General features: G+C 38.2%; 1 protein-coding gene across 4 annotated transcripts in view; it reads left to right on the forward strand.

Moving 5' to 3' along the window:
• TTC28 (tetratricopeptide repeat domain 28) overlaps positions 1 to 21,605 on the forward strand; it is a 640,216-nt gene that overhangs the window by 332,961 nt on the left and 285,650 nt on the right. For all 4 annotated transcript variants that reach the window (XM_086682176.1, XM_086682177.1, XM_086682178.1 and 1 more), the window contains 2 exons: positions 2,098 to 2,370; positions 3,333 to 3,463. In XM_086682176.1, coding sequence (XP_086538302.1) covers positions 2,098 to 2,370; positions 3,333 to 3,463 — 404 coding nt within the window. The remainder of the gene's footprint in view (positions 1 to 2,097; positions 2,371 to 3,332; positions 3,464 to 21,605) is intronic.

Below are 21,605 nucleotides of genomic sequence, written 5' to 3' on the forward strand. Positions count from 1 at the left end.
ACTGTCTGACCTTGGATGAATCACTTAAATGTTTAGATTCATCATTTTTAAAATGGGTATTTTCAAGGTCTTTTCATCTCTAAGTTCTATTATTTTTGCTTCTGCTAATTGACTGGTGGGACGCTAATGTGATCATCATTGGCTGCCAAACCCATCAGCGGGTACCACCAAATTCTGTTCACATTTATTTCAGTATGGTACTGGTCTTTTCTATTCCAGTAATTCCTGGGTTCTTGTGCCTGTATTTAACCCTATTGGTTAGCTAGTGTTTACTGGTACTGTGCACGCTTGCATCTTGACAGGTGTAAAAATGTTCTTTGTTCTCTGTTTAGTGATCTGATTGAAGGGGAAAAATGCTTTAGGCACCAGTAGGTTTCGAGGTTTCTGTGGTAATGTTGATTCAGACGAGAGCTCCTTAGTGTAGAGCTGAAATTCAAAGTCATAAATTGTAAAAATTACATTTTAATGCAGTACTGTTGGCTGAGAGATTCAAGATTTAAAGAGACCAGCCTTTTAATAGTTTTTTACATGTGCACACTGGAACAACTAATGTGAAATAGTTTTTCAGGAAAGCTAACAAATGCGTTCTAAGTGCCACATCAGTGTAGGGTTATAGCCATTGGCTCTGCAATTGTCTTTTGAAAAAATGGGAGAAGAGGGAGAAGGCACTTAGAGGTCATCCACATTCAAACCTAGCTTCAGAAGGAAAGAATCGTTTCGTGGCTTTCTGACCCCTAGTCTCTGTCCTTTCCAGACACCACGTGAAAATAAAATGCGATTAACATTAATTTTGTCTTCTGTCTTATCTTAGCAAATGCAGATGATTTTATGGTTTCATTTGTCACCACGGCAAAAACTGATAATACTTTAAAATTTGTTTTCTTTTATGTTTTATTTATTTTTGAGAGAGAGGGAGAGAGAGAGAGGCAGAATACAAGCAGGGGAGGGGCAGAGAGAAAGAGGGAGACATAGGATCCGAAGCAGGCTCCAGGCTCTGAGCTGTTAGCATAGAGACCAACATGGGCCTTGAAGTCATGAACTGTGAAGATCATGACCTGAACTGAAGTCAGATGCTCAGCCGACTGGGCCACCCAGGAGCCCCAATACTTTTTTATTTGGTCATACTGGTCTTAGAAGCAGCAGTGGACACTGGGCTGCAGTGAGGATGATGGAGATTTCGTTGGGAGAGCGTCTTTTATTGCATCATCTAGGGAAAAGGTGGATGGAGTTTTATTAATCAGACATTCAGATTCAGATTGCACAAACATTTATTGAATGCCAGATGGGTTAGGGACTATCACCTATGTGGCAATGGTGTGGCAATGGTAAGTTTTCAATTTAGTGCCCACATTGTGCCAATTGCTATGGAATTACTATAAACCTTTAAACACTCCTACAGCGGTCTTCAGATTTAGCCGGGGAAATGTCTTAAAAATTAACACACATGGAACAAGTCTAAAATAGTTAGGGGTCAAACTGGGCAATATTAACTCTAAAAATGTGGCAGAAGTTTAGATACAGAGTAATGTGGGCTGGAGGGCCTGAGAATACCACATGGTAGAGTCAGAACTTGAGGGGTGTGCTTGTAAGATTTTTTTAAAGTTTATTTATTTATTTAAAGAGAGAGCATGTGTGACTAGGGGAGGGGCAGAGAGAGAGAGGGAGACAGAGAATCCTGATGGGGGGCTCAGACTCATGAACCGTGAGATCATGACCTGAGTTGAAGCAGACCCTTAACTGACTGAGCCACCCAGGTGCCCCGTGCTTATAAGATTTTGAGAGGACAGCAGGACAGAGGAGGGAGAACTGTTCAGGGAAAGTGGCACATCATATTCAAAGAAAGAGTGGAAGAGAAGGTGAGTGTGGTATATGCATGCGCAGTGGAGAGAAGGAAATTACTGGACTAAGATTGGGGTTACCGAGTCCTATGTATAAGCAGACACTGAGGGTAGTGCTAGAGTAAAGTTTGAAGAGTTTGTACTCGAAATAGCCCATAAAAAGGTATGACAAACAAATAAACAAATGTTTTAAAGTATATTACAAAAGCTTGTTTTTTATATCATCCTACATTCTCCTTTCCATTTTTTTTTTCCCCAGACTCCCTCGAGCCCACTTATCAGCAGCTTCAGAAAATGAAACTGGACAAGAGCCCCTTTGTGGTCGTATCTGTGGTTGGGCAGGAACTCCTGACAGCTGGCCATCATGGCGCCTCTGTGGTTGTCTTAGAAGCTGCTCTCAAGATTGGCACCTGCAGCCTCAAACTGAGAGGTTCGGTTTTCTCCGCCCTGAGCAGTGCTTACTGGTCTCTTGGAAACACAGAGAAGAGTACTGGATACATGCAGCAGGACTTGGATGTAGCCAAGACCTTAGGTAGGGTATGCTTCTGTCTTTTATTTCAGTACAGAAAGGAAATAAAGAAAACTGATTAGCCTGACATGGATAGGGATACCACATGCAATGAAAAGTGAGTGCGTCTCTAGAACATTCTGTGTTTTAGAGTGCTTAGGTCTCCAGGGCTTTTCTTATAACAAGATACCAAGGCTCCCCAAAGGCCAAGATATGTGGATTAACATATTCATTGTCCTCTTCAGAGATTTTGGCTCACAGATTTAATATTCCAAATGATAGTATTGATGGGTGAATCTTTCATCTTAATTTTAATTTTTGCCTCCCTTAGGAGGCGTCAGCATTTTGTCAGAGGCAGTAGTACAGTGCACTGGTTAAGAGTGGGGCCTGTGGAGCCAGACTGCTGAGTTTAGCACCCTGGCTCTGCCGCTTACTAGCCATATGACCTTCTGCAAGTTGCCTCAGCTGTCTGTGCTACCATTTCCTCATTTGTAAAATGCATGTGGCTTATGATTACGGTTGTTGTCACAGCGATTATTCAGTGACTTGCAGGATTGCAGTAAGAGCAGAGACACGGTAAGTCTGCCATCAGCATACTTGCAAAGAAGCAACACATCATAGTAGGTTTGTAGTTAAATCACTGAATCAACAAGCTGATGGTTGTTCAGAACCAGAGGTCATTAGCAGAGCATTGAGCTGACTCCTAACAGCTGGTTTGTGTCAAGTTCTTTATCCTCTCATTTCTAGGACCCCTACATCCCTGACTGTAGTTGTATGTTATAACAACAGTTACTGTCCAGAGATTCAAGTTCTAGGACCATAACTTACTACAAAGAGTCTTGGAGAAGAAGAAAGTACTTTTCTAAAAGAAGGGAAGTGAAATCTTAGCTAGTAAATCTGTGGTTCTTAAATTGATATGGGCATTACAAATTATAATTAACACTATAACTTAGAGAAATTTTATCTTTTTTTAAAATCCAACCCAGGTGACCAGACAGGAGAATGCCGAGCTCATGGGAATCTGGGCTCTGCATTCTTCTCCAAAGGAAATTATCGGGAGGCTCTCACTAACCACAGGCACCAGTTGGTGCTCGCCATGAAACTCAAGGATCGAGAGGTAGGAAGTTTACCTGCAGACCTTATACATTTTTTTGGAAACATGGAGTCTTTTTTTGCCGTTCAAAATGTTTTAGGCACCCTAAAATGTTGCTTTTAGAAGTTGATGATCATTGACTCTATCTTTCATCAACAATCGGGCATTGAATGTCTGCCACATATAGACCTTGAGGGTACAGAGATGGATAAGACTTGGCCCCTGACCTCAGGATCTAACAGCCTGCATCGTTAGATGCATTGCTCTTATTCTATTCAAATATGAAAGGAAGAGACCTATGTAAAATTAACAAAAAATGTATCTTCGTGATATATCCGTGAAGTTAAAGAAACACACATTTGCTTTATCTGAGATGGGGTATTTTTACCGCAAGCTCTTCATGTTGTGTCTTTGATGGATTTTTAACTCAGGTGGTAGAAGCATAGTAAGTCTGATTGAGAGACATGAATTATAATGATAAAGAATACTGTCTATCTTTATTAGAGAAACGGAATGTAATCTTCTCAGAGAGTTGGTATCCAGTAGATGCAGCATGATGAGAAAGTGCCTGCCAAGCGGAGAGAGGGTGGGGTTTGGAGCGAAATAGACCCAGATTGGAATCCCTGTTCTGGTACTTCCTGGCTCAGAGATCTTGGGGAAAGTATTACTTAATTCCTCTTTGCCTCTGTTTTCTTATTTAGAAAATAATGATTGTATTTATCCCATACACAACTGTGATAGGATTATAAATAATATATATATGTAAAGTGCCTAGCATGGTACTTGGAATTCCATAAATGGTAGCTTCTATACTATAATATTATTAACAAGAGGAGGGTAATAGGAGAGGTAATAACAAATTTATGAATCAATCTATGTGTTGGGAAGTATATTTAGTTATTATATTTACTTATCTTAGAATTTCATTGTGGGACATTATAGAGATTAATTATATTATTTAAATGACTCAGCATCTTCAAGTCTCTAGAACACGGTCAGTCACTAGGAGCGAACTGGGGAAGAAAAAAAACCTTTGTTTCAGTGGTGTGCTGGAATCTCCCCTTGGGAATGGGAGAGACTTCCATAAAGTCTCTCTCATCTATGGTTGTCAGAAAAAAGCCTTTGAAAGCTGCCAAAATATATCATTCAAGGGAGATGGACTTCAGGTGATTTTATTCTCAAGATAATACTAAAGACTTTTCTCTTTGTTTATTTACTCTTAGTTTACAAACAGTTCTTAAAAGCCAGATAATCTGACTTCTTCATGTTAAGGGAATGAAAAGAGACTTCTAGATGCAGATATACTGATGGCATTAAGTGAGAGCCAGGTTTAAGAACTAAACCAGCATAGTTGTCTAATAGGGCCATTTAGTGAAGGCTCGCATGGCTATACATATGTCAAAAGCTGCATTTGTACTCTATTGTCCTGACCTTTGGGATGCATATATATTAGCCCAATTACTGAATTGGGTCCAAAGACTTGTAATTAGGGCATAGGATTATCATAGGTATTAAAAAGGAGAAGTGGGAATTTTCTGGCTTCCCTCTTCTTAATAGTGTAATTTTCTATAACCTGTATTATCTGGGTTTTATAAACCTTTGCTGTATAATAATAAGAAATCATTGGGGCGCCTGGGTGGCGCAGTCGGTTAGGCGTCCGACTTCAGCCAGGTCGCGATCTCGCGGTCCGTGAGTTCGAGCCCCGCGTCGGGCTCTGGGCTGATGGCTCAGAGCCTGGAGCCTGCTTCCGATTCTGTGTCTCCCTCTCTCTCTGCCCCTCCCCTGTTCATGCTCTGTCTCTCTCTGTCCCAAAAATAAATAAACGTTGAAAAAAAAAAATTTAAGAAATCATTAAATTATAAGCATGGAAGGGACTTTGAGATAATACTGGAACCAGTTGCCTCCCCAAATCTTCCCATCTTCAAATTTCTGCCTGCCACAGCCACTCCATCTCCCCCTCTTTTGGCCTCTACTTCACCACCACACTAGTTCACAAACCTGCCTTTTGGGAAACCCTTCTTATGTATAAGTAAGACTGATTTTATCCCCTCTGGGACTAGACAGAGAATGTTCAACCATAATTAATGGCCTGTGGCCTCTCCTTTTCCAAGCTGAAAATCCCATTATTTTTTTTTTTCCCATTAATTTTCTCTTCAAAGTTTCTCATTATCAAAACTGGAATAATTTTTACACCCCCCTCCTGACTATTTCATTTTCACTGTTGCCCATTCTGGTTGCCGGTTAGCGTCGGCCACAGGGGAAGCCTTGTTTTGGGATGTTCTATCTAGCCCATGCCCCTGCTCTGTATTGCCAAAGCATATTTATCTGATTTCTAGACTGACCTGTAGAATTCCTCTTTTCTCTCACAGTGTCTCTTCTGTTGTGTTTGCCCCTGGAATCCTAGGGTACCATTCATTTTCTTGAAAATTTAATGCTTTTTTCTTACCTTTTCCCCTTAATTTTTAAGGTTGCAGTTGAGTGCTGCTGCTTCTCTGCCTGAATTAAACAGGGAATCTTCATTCCCACATCCCTGAAACCAGCCAATGGTTTTTAAGACTGGAGTTAATATTGGTCTAGAACTTAAAGGAACATACAAAGAAATTATTGCAGTAATGCGTATTTCATTCAGTTTCAAAGTTTTAGTTGGCTAGTCTTCTGTGATGTAATTCAGTGAAGTGTGATGCCTGCTCGCAAAGCACCTAACATGTGTAGAGCACTGTGCTGAGGGTTCTGGGTCTAGACAATGGGTGTGGGGGTCTCTCCTCTTGAAGGGCTGATGTTTTCTTTGAGACAGAACTTGAATATAACAAAAGTATTATTAATACAGCGCTTGAGCAATAAATAATGAGCATTCTCTTTAATCGCTGCCAAGATTCTGAAATTCCAGAGGAGACAGAGACTCCCAGGTATAGACCTGGGCGAGCTTTGTGAAACAGGTGGAACTCAAGTTGCCTCCTGAGTGAGATGTAGATATTGGCGTGCGGGGTTCTAAAACCTGGTCACCATATCAGTCATGAGGGATAAGCTAGTTCATACCGTTAACAAAGGTCTGATACTATTTTGTACCATCCTGTTTGTTTTAGTCACAGACTCCTAGTTTTTTTAAAAAGTAATAGTTATTAATTTCACCCAGTTATATAAAAAATTCATGAAAATAACCAGCCATAAGCCTACCATCCTTTCAATATTTTGGGTATAATCTTTTAGCAAATATGTACATGTAATTGTTTATTCAGAGAAAAATTGAAATCCTACTATGATACTTTTATAACTTGTTTTTTTTGTTAATTTTTCCACTTAATTTTTTATCTTTCTGCATTTTGTTTATTTATTTTTAATTAAAAAAAATGTTCATCTCATTTATTTTTGAGAGAGAGAGAGAGAGAGAGAGAGAGCGAGCGAGCAAGCAGGGGAGGGGCAGTGAGAGAGGGAGACAGAGGATCCAAAGCAGGCTCTGAGCTGCCACGGCAGAGTCTGATGCAGGACTTGTATTTACAAACTGTGAGATCATGACCTGAGCCAAAGTCGGACGCTTAACCAACTGAACCACCTAGACGCCCCCATTTCTGCATTTTATGAAATTTCTACTGAAGTCGTATGGTTTTATCACAAATTATTTCATCTCTACCCCTGCTGTTATATATTTAGTTTCAAAATTTTTGGTATTATAAAATCTGGAAAAACATCTTTGTAGATAAATCTTTGAACATATTTCTCATCATTTCCTTTGGCTAAATTATTAAAAGTGGGCTTGCTTGGAAAAATCATATTAAGGCTTCTGATACTTAATATTAAATAGCTCTCAGAAAGGCTATATCTGTTTTCTGTCCTACCAGCAATGTATCAGAGGTTCTATTTCCCTGCACTGGCCAACACTTGGAATTACTAACTAATAAATAACATAAACTAAAATGTCAGCTTGATAAGTAAAACCAAAAAGTGGTATATTGATTGCTGTTTTACTTTGCATTTCTTTAATTGCTATTGGGGCTGACTATTTTTAAAAATTTCTTTTAGGGGCGCCTGGGTGGCACAGTCGGTTAAGCGTCCGACTTCAGCCAGGTCACGATCTCGCGGTCCATGAATTCGAGCCCCGCGTCAGGCTCTGGGTGGATGGCTCAGAGCCTGGAGCCTGTTTCCGATTCTGTGTCTCCCTCTCTGTCTGCCCCTCCCCCGTTCATGCTCTGTCTCTCTCTGTCCCAAAAATAAATAAACGTTGAAAAAAAAAAATTAAAAAAAAATTTCTTTTATAAAAAGCTTGAATACTCATCCTTTTTTTTCTGTTGTGATATTTGATTATTTTATTTTTTTATGCATTTTTTTTTTGATGTTGGTTATTTAATATTGATCTGATTCTAGGCCTTGCAGTATCAGCCCAGTGAGCTGTTGGACAATTTGTGTTTTAATGCACAGTTTTAATTATTGTTGCTTTATTGCACATTTTATATCTGCTATAAGCTTCATAACATTATTCTTTTAAAAAAAATCTAGAATATTCTTATCTTCCCTCAGTACCCCCAAATGAACTTTAAAATCACTTTGTTGAATTTTGGAGACTCTTCCATTGGTATTTTTGTTGGAATTGCATTAAATTTACATATTAATCATGGATAAATTGATGTCCTTTCAATAGTTGGTCTTCTGTTCAGGAGCCTGGTCTGCTCTTGCATTTCACCTTGTATGCCCTTCAGCGATTGATACTTTTAGGGAGAGTTTTTCCATATTTATTTATTTTTATTTGAATATAGTTGACACACAATGTGACATTAGTTTTAGGTGTACAACATAGTGGTTTTACAAGTTTATATATATGGTTCTGCTAACCACAATGTAGCTACCATCTGTCACCACACAACACTATTACAATATCACTGACTATATTCCCTATGGCTGTGAAGTTTATTCCTGCAACTTCTCATTCCGTAACCAGAAGCCTGTATCTCCCACTCCTTTGACTCATTTTCCCCATCCATCCCCTCCCTTCTGGCATCCATCAGTTTGTTCTTTGTATTTTTAGTTCTGATTCTGCTTTTTGTTTGTTTGCTCATTTGTTTTTTTAGATTCCACATATGAGTGAAATCATATGGTAATTGTCTTTCTCAGTCTGACTTATTTCACTTAGCATAATACATTCTAGCTCCATCCATGTTGTTGCAAATGGCATGGTCTCATCTTTTTTTTAGGGCTACATAAAAACAAAGCTGGAGATATCATAATTCCAGATTATAGGATATACTACAAAGCTGTAGTAATCAAAATAATATGGTACTGGCTCAAAACAGGCACATAGATCAGTGGAACAGAATATAGAACCCAGAAATAACCCCACATTTATATGGTCAATTAAAGTATGACAAAGGAGGCAAAAATATGAAATGGGGAAAAGACAGTCTCTTCAGTAAATGATGTTGGAAAACTGTACATGTGGAATGAAATTAGACCACTTCTGGGACACTTGTGGGGCTCAGTCACCTAAATGTCTGACTCTGGCTCAGGTCATGATCTCTCGGTTTGTGAGTTCAAGCCCCGCATTGGGCTCTGTGCTGACAGTGCAGAGCCTGATTGGGATTCTCTCTCCCTTTCTCTCTGTCCCTCCCACATCTTTCTCTCTTCCAAACTATATAAATAAACTTAAAAAAAAAAAAAAAGAAATTAGACCACTTCTAACACCATATACAAAAATAAACTCAAAATGGATTTAAGACCTAAATGAGTCCTAGTCCTAAATGAGTCCTAGAAGAGTGCACAAGTAATAATTTCTCTGACATTGGCTACAACATTTTTTCTAGATATGTTTCTTAAGGCAAGGGAAACAAAAGCAAAACCAAAAAAAACCCAAAAAAACAAAAAACAAACCCACAAACCATTGGGATTACATCAAAAAAGGAAAAAAAGCTTTTGCACAGCAAAGAAAAGCAAACAAAACAAAAAGGCAACCTACTGAATGGGAGAAAATATTTGCAAATGATATATTCAATAAGGGATTAAGATCTAAAATATATAAAGAATTTACACAATTCAATGCAATTTTTTCCTAGATATTTAATGTATCTCATTGGAAATAGGCTATTTCTTTCCATTGTGTGTAGGTTTCTAAAATTAGGTACTGATGGGGGCATGTGGGTGGCTCAGTTTTTGATGCATGCAATTCTTGATCTTGGGGTTGTGAGTTTGAGCCCCACAGTGGGTGTGGAGATTTCTTAAAAATAAAATCTTAAGGAAACACAACAAAGCAAAACAAACTAGGTACTGATGATATATAGGAAAGGTGTTTGTTTTACATGTTTTGCATGTTTTGGCGCATGTGAAAATTCTCTCATAGCTCATAATTTTTTGTTGATTCTTGTGAATTTTCTTGTAATGGAAATTTTTTGCAAATAATGATAGTTTTATGCATTTCTTTCCTTATGTTATATCTCTACCTTTTTTTTTTTCTCTTAACTTTTGCACTGGTGGGACTCTGAGAACTCTCCCCAAAAGAATCACTCTTCCTCTTGAGTACAAAAAGCTAGAGAATGTACTTTTTTTTTTTTTTTTAATTTTTAGAGAGAGAGAATCTTTTATTTTTTTTATTTATTTTATTTTATTTTATTTTTTTTTTAATTTTTTTTTTTTTCAACGTTTATTTATTTTTTTTGGGACAGAGAGAGACAGAGCATGAACGGGGGAGGGGCAGACAGAGAGGGAGACACAGAATCGGAAACAGGCTCCAGGCTCCGAGCCATCAGCCCAGAGCCCGACACGGGGCTCGAACTCACGGACCGCGAGATCGTGACCTGGCTGAAGTCGGACGCTTAACCGACTGCGCCACCCAGGCGCCCCTAGAGAGAGAGAATCTTAAGCAGGCTCCATGCTCAGCATGGAGCCCAATGCAGGACTTGATCCCATGTCCGTGGGATCATAACCTGAGCCAAAATCAAGAGATGGACGTTCAGTCAACTAAGCCACCCATGTGCCCCATCAGAGAATGTGCTTTCTATGATTATCCTACTCTTACATTGTATCTGTGACCTCAAAATGTACCTTGGTTTCCCTTTTGCATTATTTTGATATTGAAATAAAATATAGGACACTGACTTTTTTTTTAAATTTTTTTTAACGTTTATTTATTTTTGGGTCAGAGAGAGGAAGACACAGAATCTGAAACAGGCTCCGGGCTCTGAGCTGTCAGCACAGAGCCCGATGCGGGGCTTGAACTCACTGACCGCGAGATCATGACCTGAGCCGAAGTCGGCCGCTTAACCGACTGAGCCACCCAGGCGCCCCAAGGTCACTGACTTTTGAAGCAAAAGCTAACCACTGTGAATGGTGTGGTTATGAGGATACCAAGCTAGATCTTTCTGCATTTTATATCTTTGGCTCTAGTATATTTTAATATTTTCTCAAATAGTGAGGTAACAGCCTGAAACCACTCTGTCCACGTACTTAAAAAGCAGTAGGTTTTTCTTTTATACAATTACTCTCAGAAACTTAATAGGGGAGGTGATACCTTCTCCACAGGAATTTTTCATTCTAACTAACCTTCTATCTGCTCTAATGGTTTGAAAATTAATTTCAGGTGCCCATAGAGACCTTCCTGTGAGCTAATATTAATTGCCAGATGAGTGCATAAATTATACTATATTAGAGATGTTGTTCTCTATTTAGGAATCTGATATGCAAATATGCTGATGACTCTGAAGCTTTTTTCATCAGTCTGATTTCTCTCCTGGGTGTCATATTTCTTTATCCAACTGCTTCCTGGACACCCACCTTCAATTCCTAACTTAGCCCTCAGTCGGTGCCTATTTCTGCATTCACTGTTTGTCCTCCTGTTGCCAAGCCACCTAACTCTCACCTTTGGCTTGTTCCTGGGTTCTCTTCTTTCTGGCAACCTCTTTTCTGGGTCCTCCCTTCCACCATGCCATCTTTTGCCTGGACTGTTGTAGAACTTCCCACTCTTTCTAACACGTACTCTCCTACAAGTAAAGGAGAGGTGTCAACCGCTTGGACCTATGAGCATAGCCTGAAGTTGCCGCCGTTAACTAGGTAATTTCTTTCAAGTGTAGTGCAGTGCCTGAGAATGTGAACTTCAGTATTAGACAAACTTGAACTTTGGCTCTGACACTTATTTATTTATTTATTTATTTTTTCAACTTTTATTTATTTTTGGGACAGAGAGAGACAGAGCATGAACGGGGGAGGGGCAGAGAGAGAGGGAGACACAGAATCGGAAACAGGCTCCAGGCTCTGAGCCATCAGCCCAGAGCCTGACGCGGGGCTCGCACTCCCGGACCACGAGATCGTGACCTGGCTGAAGTCGGACGCTTAACCAACTGCGCCACCCAGGTGCCCCATTGCCTCTGACACTAATTAACCATGTGACTCTGAAAATTATTTAACTCTTCTAGGTGTGATGGACATGTGAGTTATTTCTAATGTTTGGCTTTTATGAAAAAGCTGTAGATGTCTTTTGGGAAACATCAGCAATGTTTCTTCATACATATGTTTAGACTTATTAATTTTTACCAGCTTTCCAAAGTAGTTATACCAAGTTACATCATCAGCAATATAAAGGATGTGAAGCCTTAATAGCAGATAAATAAAAAGTAAAAAGGGACACCTGGGTGGCTCAGTTGATTAAGTGTCCAACTCTTGATTTAGGCTCAGGCCATGATCCCAGGGTTGTGAGATCGAGCCCCATGTCAGGCTTTGCTCTGACAGCATGGAGCCTGCTTGGGATACACTCTCTCCCTCTCTCTCTGCCCCTCCCCCCTCTCAAAATAAAATAAATAAAACTAAAAAAAAAAAAGAACAAGGTATATGGAAACACAAATATCTGAGTAGATAACTCGGTGTGTGTAGTTAACATTTTTATTTTATTTTTTGAGAGACAGAGACAGAGCGCTGGTTGGGGAGGGGCAGAGAGAGAAGGATACACAGAATCCGAAGCAGGCTCCAGGCTTTGAGCTGTCAACACAGAGCCTGATGCGGGGCTTGAACCCATGAACTGTGAGATCATGACCTGAGCTGAAGTCAGACGCTTAACTGACTGAGCCACCCAGGCGTCCCTGTGTGTGTAGTTACATAGAGGAAGTGATTCTAGTAGTAACTACTTTGTTTATTGTTGTGAGAATCAAATGAGTTCATATAAAGTGTTTTCTTAGCACAGTGCCTAAGACACAATAAGAATTCAAAAATGGTGCTACTGTTATTATTGGCATTATCTTTGGCACCATCATTTAAATGAGTCACGTGCAGTTGCACATGCCTATGTAATATTAGAGTTTAATTCAGTGTAAAATTGTTTTCCCCCAGATAGTCAAGTAAACTCAACACTCTTGGGAAAAGTGCTGTTTATTTGCTAGGTAGCTTTGCGTACTTCTTGTCATACTGGAAAATGTAAATACTGTAATTTGTGAAATCTGTTTTACCTCTGCCCTGATTCTAGTTTCTTCTCAATTTGATCTGTCACCTACAAAGATCTATGAGTTATCCCTCAAAAATTTAGTTCTGATGACACAATTTTCCTGCCTAAAATCCTTTGACAGCTTTCTCTTGCCTTCAGGATAAAGTCCAACCCCCTTCATAACCTTTTCCCATTGCTTTAGCTACTCAGTGTGTCACACGCCTTAGCATCTGTTCATACTAGCCTGCTTGTCAAACTTTGTTAAATGTGCCTTATACTTTCCCCTCCGTATCTTTACTCATTCTGGTCTGCATAGAAGACCCCTTCTTTGACCCCTCAACAATATTTTCCGTATTTGGGTTTCATTAAATTGCCTCTGCACCATGAAAGCTCTTTTAAAATTTTTATCTTTTTACTCATTGTCATACAAATGTTGGTGAAGCCCACTTTACCAATCCTTTTTTTTTGTTTTGTTTTAATGGTTAATCCCTTTTGTGTTCTGTTTAAGAGAATGCTTGTGTATCCCAAGGTCATCAAAATATTTTTCTGTGAGGCTTTACTGTTCTACCTTTTGCATTTAGGTCTCCTGCCACTTGGAATTTACATTTGTGTTTGGTTTGGGATCAAAGTTCAGCTTTTTCCCTCATATACATATCCAATTAACACAGAAGCATGTATTCACAAGACCACACTGTATGCTCCTTTTGTCGTAAGTCAGGTGTAAGCTATATAAGGATTCTCTTTGCTGTGTTGTTGATTTCTTTGTCTACGCCAGTGGCATATTGCCTAATTACTGCAGCTTTTTAATGAGTCTGGAATTCCAGTAGCTTTATTTTTCTTTAGGATTGCTTTGGCTATTCCAGGTTATTTACATTTATATACATGTAAGTAAATATATGTATTTTAAATTTTTTTTTCAACGTTTTTATTTATTTTGGGTTCAGAGAGAGACAGAGCATGAATGGGGGAGGGTCAGAGAGAGAGGGAGACACAGAATCGGAAACAGGCTCCAGGCTCTGAGCCATCAGCCCAGAGCCCGACGCGGGGCTCGAACTCACGGACCGCGAGATCGTGACCTGGCTGAAGCCGGACGCTTAACTGACTGCGCCACCCAGGCGCCCCAATATATGTATTTTAAAATAAGCTTATTGTTCCCCTTTCCTTCACTCAAATATCCTGCTGGGATTTTGATTAGGATAGCATTGAATCTATAAGTATATTTGAATCTAATAGTCCATGAACATGGTATATTTCTGCATTTATTTAAGCCTTGTAAAATCTATTCCAGCAATGTTTTATAGTTTTCAGTGCAGAACTATTGCATAATTTCCTTTAGTTTTATCCTTAGGTGTTAGGTGTGTGTGCGTGTGAACATGTGCCTTTTATTGTAAATGATATTTTATTATTTTCCTTTAATTCAGCAGTATTTTATTTATGTTTAAACTCTAGTGTAATTAACATACAATGTTATATTAGCTTCAAGTGTACAATATAATGATTTAACAATTCTATACATTGCTTAGTGCTCATCATGGTAAGCATACTCCTAATCCCCTTCACCAATTTCACCCACCCCCCATCCACCTTCCCTGTGGTAACCATTAGTTCTCTATTGTAAATGGTATTTTAAAATTTTATTTTTCCCAGGTTTTCCTCCTTGACCCCAGATATTCAACAACCCTTGGAACAGGTCAATTTGCTCATACATTTATATTCCCATACCACTTTGTTTTTCATTCTTATGTTTTTACCACTGTGTAAGTAATATACGAATTAATTATTGATGTAAAAGATTCAAACGTTATCCTTTCCAGAAGTGACCCCGGTTACCAGTTTGAAGAATTTCCCTTCTAGCTCTACACTGCCCACTATGGTGGCCACTACCACATGTAGCTGTTCGCATTTAAAATGTGAATAGTTTGAATTGAGATGTGCTGTAAATGTAAAATACACACTAAACTTTGAGGACTTACAATGAAAACAAAGAACGCAAAGTATCTCATTACTAAGTTTTTACGTTGACTGCAGTATAATAATATTTTGGATACATTGGATTAAATAAAATATGTTATTAATTCCACTTTTCTTGTTTTACATTTTTATGTGGTTACTAGAAAGTTTAAATTATTATATTTGTATTAGGCAGCATGGCTGTAGCCCATTTTCTGTTAGGGTTCTGTTTTTCATATGTGAAAATATGATATTGTTTTACAAATAGTTTTTTCACTTAATAGTCTTAAACCTCTTTTCATGTTAGCACATGTAGATCAACCACGTTCTTTTGAACTTCTGTGTAGTGCTATGTATTATGGATATACCACTCATCTGCTGATGGAATGTTCAGGGAGTTTTTTTTCTTTTTACAAACATGGTCGCAACAAAAAAGACCTTGTACAAGTCACTTTATATACATTTAGGAGTAGTGTCTAATAAGTGGGACTCCTGGGTGCACAGCTATTATACACATTTTAAATTAAAAGATTTTCCCAAATTATACACACAGAAGGTTGTTCTAAGCCCGTAAGCACTTGATATCAGTCTTTTAGTTTGGGTTTTTTTTTTTTTTTTTTCAAATTGACTGGCAAAGTGTAGCCTCTAGTGATATCTCAGTTATAGCACTTATCATTTGTTTGTAATGGTGCTCTTCTCCCCATTGTGTAATTGGCAGCTTCTGGAGGAAGAGGAGAATAGCTTATTTATATCTATAATCTCATTCATTCACTCATTCAACACATGTTTACTATGCCCCAGATGCTATAATGCCTTTGGGTATAAAGGTGAATGTGCCATTGTTCTTGCCCTCAAGGGGCTCAAATATTCCAGTAAGCCATCTGCAGTGTTCCAGTCCAGTGTCCATAAATGCGTATCAGCCTGGAGGAAAAACATTGAGGGTTATAGGAGGTAAAGAGTGCTTTCATCATCTTGGTTCTTAGGAATGGTGGTCTTCATTTTATTCAGAGCTGGAGAGGAAGACTTATGGAAACCCAGTTGTAAATACCAACTAAGTTTACTCTCCTTTTTTGCAGCTACTTTGTGTCAGTAACTAAAATCTAAAGTTTACATTCAGAAGACTATATTTTGATAATATCTATCACATAAAAGATGAAAAAAAGATTTTTTAAATCTTTATTTACTTTTGAGAGAGAGAGAGACAGAGTGCAAGTGGGGGAGGAACAGAGAGAGAGGGAGACAGAATCTGAAGCAGGCTCCAGGCTCCGAGCTGTCAGCACAGAGCCCGATGCGGGGCTCGAACCCACAAACCGTGAGATCATGACGCCAGCCGAAGTCGGACGCTTAACCGACTGAGCCACCTAGGCGCCCTGACACAGAAGATTTTTAAAATGAAATTTCATTCTTTGTGATTTTGAAAATTAAAGATAAATGATAATCACTGTCAATTTATGAACCTGTGGGTTTACAGAAACTGTTACTGCCCCCGTCCTTCTCCCTGCCAAAGGACTACTTGACTTTTTGAGAAAATTGATCCTTCTAGATTTCCTTTAGGATGTAGCTACAGGAAATTAATTAGACAATTTTTGATGACATCATTGTGACCACAGCTCTTTCTCTGAAAACAATGCTATTTTTCTTGGACCTTTTTGCAGTATTTTCTACACTGTGTGTATTAGTATATTAGTATGAAATCCACACAAAAATTTGTGGGGGGGTGGGGTGGGTGAGAGAGAGACACCCAGAGACAGAGGCAAAGAATGCAGTGAAATAATTATTTTACTTCCAGTAGTACAGGAGTGTAGGTTAAAAGGTAAAAAGCATTCCAGTTTAGCAGAGAACCATGTCCTCATAGGGAGTATTAAGTTCAGGAGGGGAATGCTTGGCAATCTTTTCAGTGGTGTGTATCTTACAGGCTTTTAAGAAACAAATAAGATTCTTAAGCTGTAACTCTTCAAATCACTGAAGAGTTGGAAAGCAGACACTTGTGAGGAATGGAGATAGGACATCAATTTCTTGATTGTGCTCTTTGTACTTTGTATTACAAATTAGCTGAGCCAGAGCTTTTGAGCCTGTAATGACTTATAAAAAGCTCTTTTTCTCATACTGATAAAATAGCTCTTGCCTCAAAAGAAATTGCAAACCCAGTGAATACATGAGTATGTATGTGTAATGTCTGATATGTTTGCAAATCATTCTGCCCCTAGCTGTTCCGTTCTCCAGCTAATTTTTTCAAGTTCTGCTTTATCATCGCTTCACCCATTACGTTTTTGGGTATCCTCTTCCAGGCCTAGTGTTTTGTAGTCTCTTCTACAGAGTATAAGAAACTTCAGACTAGGAATAAGGAGAGCTGAATTCGAATCCTGGTTTTGCAACTAGTGGCCATATATAGACCTCTTCTGGGAGCCCTCTGATTGCTGGTTCACCATCTGTAAACAGGAAGACCAGATCAGATGATGTTTTATTGTTCAGGGTCATAGCCATTAGCCAAGAGTAGTTACATTAAATTAATTAATTGGAGTTAAGGTAAACAATTCAATTCCCCAGTCACAACAACTACATTTTAAGTGCTCAATAGCCCATGTGGTTAGTGGCTGCCATATCAGATATCACAGAAAAAAAAATCTATTATCTCAAAGTTTTATCAAGTAGTACTATTGAAGTTTTTTGTAGCTCTAATCTTTAATCAGAAGGAAAAACGTGCATCAGTGTAAATCACAGACCACCTTCATTTTTCCATAGTACCTGACATTTATACTAGACTCATCTGTATTTTCTGTTGATACACAGGAAAAGAGGGAAGATTCTGCTTCTGATAATGGCAATGTAGCTAGCCACATATAACAACTATGAACTTTGGGAAAAATATAAAACAAACAGTTACATGGAGGTGCTGGAGAGTGACCAAAAGCCAGCAGAAATTGAAGGAGAATTGACACTTGGAAGAAGGGAATAACACTAGATGAATTTCCGTTTTTTTTTTAAATTGCACTTTAATACCAGTGTAGTTAACTTACACTGTTATATTAGTTTCAAGTGTACAATATAGTAATGCAGTAATTCTGTATATTACCCAATGCTCATCAAAATAAGTGTACTCTTAATCCCCTTCACCTATTTTACTCATCCGCCCCATCCACCTCCCCTCTATAACCATCTATTTGTTCTCTGTGGTTAAGAGTCTGTTTTTTTGGTTTGTCTCTCTATTACTTTTGTTCATTTGTTTCTTAAATTCCACGTATGAGTGAAATCAAATGGTATTTGTCTTTCTCTGGCTTATTTCATTTATTAGCATTATACCCTCTAGATCCATCCATGTTGTTGCAATGGCAACATTGCATTTTATGGATGAATCATATCCCACTGTACATATATACCACATCTTCTTTATCCATTCATCTACTGATGGACACTTGGACTGTTTCCATAATTTGGCCATTCTAAATAATAATTCCCTATTTTTAATGTTTTTATTGCCAGAGTGTCAGCACCATACACCACAATGCTACTGAAATGTATACAGAAACCTGCAGCATTACTGGTTGTAGAATCAGAGGACCGAGTTGGCCTCAACAACGGTAACCAGAAAGTAAGGAGGGTATCCTGGAAAGGAGAGATCTACAAAGAGAAGACCCAGATTCTGTGTATAAATTATTTTTTCCCCTAACGTTTATTTACTTATTTTTGGAGACAGACAGAGATAGCACAAAACAGGGAGGGGTAGAGAGAGAGGGAGAGGGAGAGAGAATCCCAAACAGGCTCTGTGCTGCCAGCACAGAGTCCAATGTGGGGCTCAAACCCATGAAGCTGTGAGATCATGACCTGAGCCGCAACCGAGAGCTGGACGCTTAACTGACTGAGCCACCCAGATGCCCCTCTACGTATAAATTCTGATCAAATTTCTGAGTAATCTCTGAAGTAAGCATATGAGGGCAGATTCCAAGCAATTTGGCTAAGGCTGAAGGAACTGAAGAGATTTCAGCTGCTGCTCACTTTAGGGCAGTTTGGTGTTTGAGTTTGTTGGGGTTAACTGCCTGCAAAAACAAAAAAGTTGATACTCTGTAGGTGTAATATAACAAAGTCCTGGGTGTCTACAGTGTATCATTCACAATGTCCAGGATATATTCTAAAATTATTAGTCATAGGAAGAAACCGGGAAATGATTTATACTGAAGAGAAAAGGCATTCAATGAGACCAACCCCAAATGACCCAAAGGTTGGAATTAATAGATAAGAGTTTTTAAAGTTATAGCTATATTCAAATATGGAAAGTAAAATACGCTCATAATAAATGGAAAGAAAATATCAATAGAGGAATAGAAACTATAAGAAAGTACGGGTGCCTGGGTGGCTCAGTTGGTTAAGTGTCTGACATTGGGTCAGGTCATGATCTCACAGTCTGTGAGCTTGAGCCCCGCCTCAGGCTCTGTGCTGACAGCTCAGAGCCTGGAACCTGCTTCAGATTCTGTGTCTCCCTCTCTCTCTGCCCCTCCCCCACTCACACTCTGTCTCTCAAAAATAAATAAACATTTAAAAAATTAGTTAAAAATATACTAAAAAAAATTAAAGAAAGTAAAATGAAAATTTTAGCCCTGAGAAGTACAATATCTGAAATAAAAACATTCACTGAGTGGGTTGAATATTGGAGATGACAGAGAAGGAAATATGAACTTGAAGTTGGGTCAATTGAAATGATCTAATCTGAAAATGAGAGAAAATAGATTGAAAAGAATTAACAGAGCCTCATTGTCTTGTGGGACAGAGGATGATACACACACACACACACAATGTTGTGTAGAGGATAAAATAAACAAAATAATGAAAAAAATGTTGGTAGAAATATGACTAAAATTTCCCTAAACTTTTTAAAAATAAATTTACAGTTTCTAAAAATCTAGCTAAACTCCAGCAGAATAAATACAAAGGAAACCACACCTATGCAATTTATAGGGAAATGACTATAAACCAATTATAAAGAAAAAACTCTTGAAAGTAACCAGGGAAAAATTACCCATTACATAGAGAGGGGCCAACTGTACTAATGATGGCTGATTTCTTATGAGAAATATTAGAGTCCTGAAGACAGAACACAAGTTTTAAAATGCTGAAAGGAAAACAAACAAAACCCTGTTAGCCCAGAATTCAAGAATGAGCAAAAAGAATTTTCAAGAATGATATTTCAAGAAGATATATAAAGATAAGTGAAAACCAAGAAAACTCAACAGACCTGCACTATAGGAAAGATTGAGGGAGGATTTCCAGGCTTATGGGAAATGGTATCAGATGGAAACTCAAGAAAATGGATCTTTGAGAAAGAGAAACAGCACCATAAATAATAAATAGGTTGGTAAATACAAAGTAGTCCTTTTACTTTTTTCCTTATAATTTAGAAAATATGCATATGGCTGCTTAAAGCCAAAATTATAGCATCAAATTGTAGGATTCTGAGGCATACATGGATGTCACATATTGGATTTTCCTTGTTAGAAATGTGAATGGTAAAAGCACTTTAGGAAAAGGTCTTGCAGTTTCTTTAAAATCTAAACATACGTTCACCCTTTGGCTTACCAAGTCCTCGCCTAGGTATTCACCCCAGAGAATTGAAAACATAAGTCCACAAAATGACCTGTACAAGAATGTTCATAGCAGTTTTATTCATAACAGCAAAATCTGAGAATAGCCCAAATATTTCTCAATGGAAGAATGGATGGATAAACTGCTATATAGTTGTGAAATACATGCAGCAACATGAATGAATCTCAGAAACATGAGATTGTGTGAAAGAAGTAAAAAACAAAAGAATGTATTTTACGATTGCTTTAGCAACAAGTTCTAGAACAAACAAAACTAATCTGTGGTGAAAACAGATCAGTGTTTGCCTTTGGGAGCCAAAATGGGGGCCAGGATTGACTGAGAAGGGATATAAATGAACTTTCTGGGTAAAGCACATTTTCTAGATCAAGCACATTTAGTAAATCATTAGTAATTGCAGAATCTTTATACATGCATATATGATATATATACGTATATAATATACATATATATGATATGTATACATATATATACATTTTATACTTCGGGTTTTAATCCAATACTATTTTTTTAATATATGAAATTTATTGTCAAATTGGTTTCCATACAACACCCAGTGCTCATCCCAAAAGGTGCCCTCCTCAATACCCATCACCCACCCTCCCCTCCCTCCCACCCCCCGTCAACCCTCAGTTTGTTCTCAGTTTTTAGGAGTCTCTTATGCTTTGGCTCTCTCCCACTCTAACCTCTTTTTTTTTTTCCTTCCCCTCCCCAGTGGGTTTCTGTTAAGTTTCTCAGGATCCACCTACCCTATGACCCAGCAGTAGCACTGCTGGGAATTTACCCAAGGGATACAGGAGTACTGATGCATAGGGGCACTTGTACCCCAATGTTTATAGCAGCACTCTCAACAATAGCCAAATTGTGGAAAGAGCCTAAATGTCCATCAACTGATGAATGGATAAAGAAATTGTGGTTTATATACACAATGGAGCACTATGTGGCAATGAGAAAGAATGAAATATACATATATATTTTAGTTCACACATACGAATTTTAGTTCACTATCAAAAAGTCGTGTTTTCAAAGCACTTATCAGAATGTTTTATTCTCCCTGAATAAAGTACTTTAATATACTCCTGTATCTATATATATATATATATATATATATATATATATATATATATATATATTCAGTGTATAATTCTTAAAACTTTACTTTGTGATTTTTCACCACAAAATGTTGGAAAAATTGAAGAATAAAGGATTAGGTGGCAAAGAGGAATAAGCAGTATT

The sequence above is a fragment of the Puma concolor genome, chromosome D3, assembly GCF_028749965.1.
Source record: "Puma concolor isolate L17-30 chromosome D3, mPumCon1.1.hap2, whole genome shotgun sequence".
In the NCBI taxonomy this organism is placed as follows: Eukaryota; Metazoa; Chordata; class Mammalia; order Carnivora; family Felidae; genus Puma; species Puma concolor.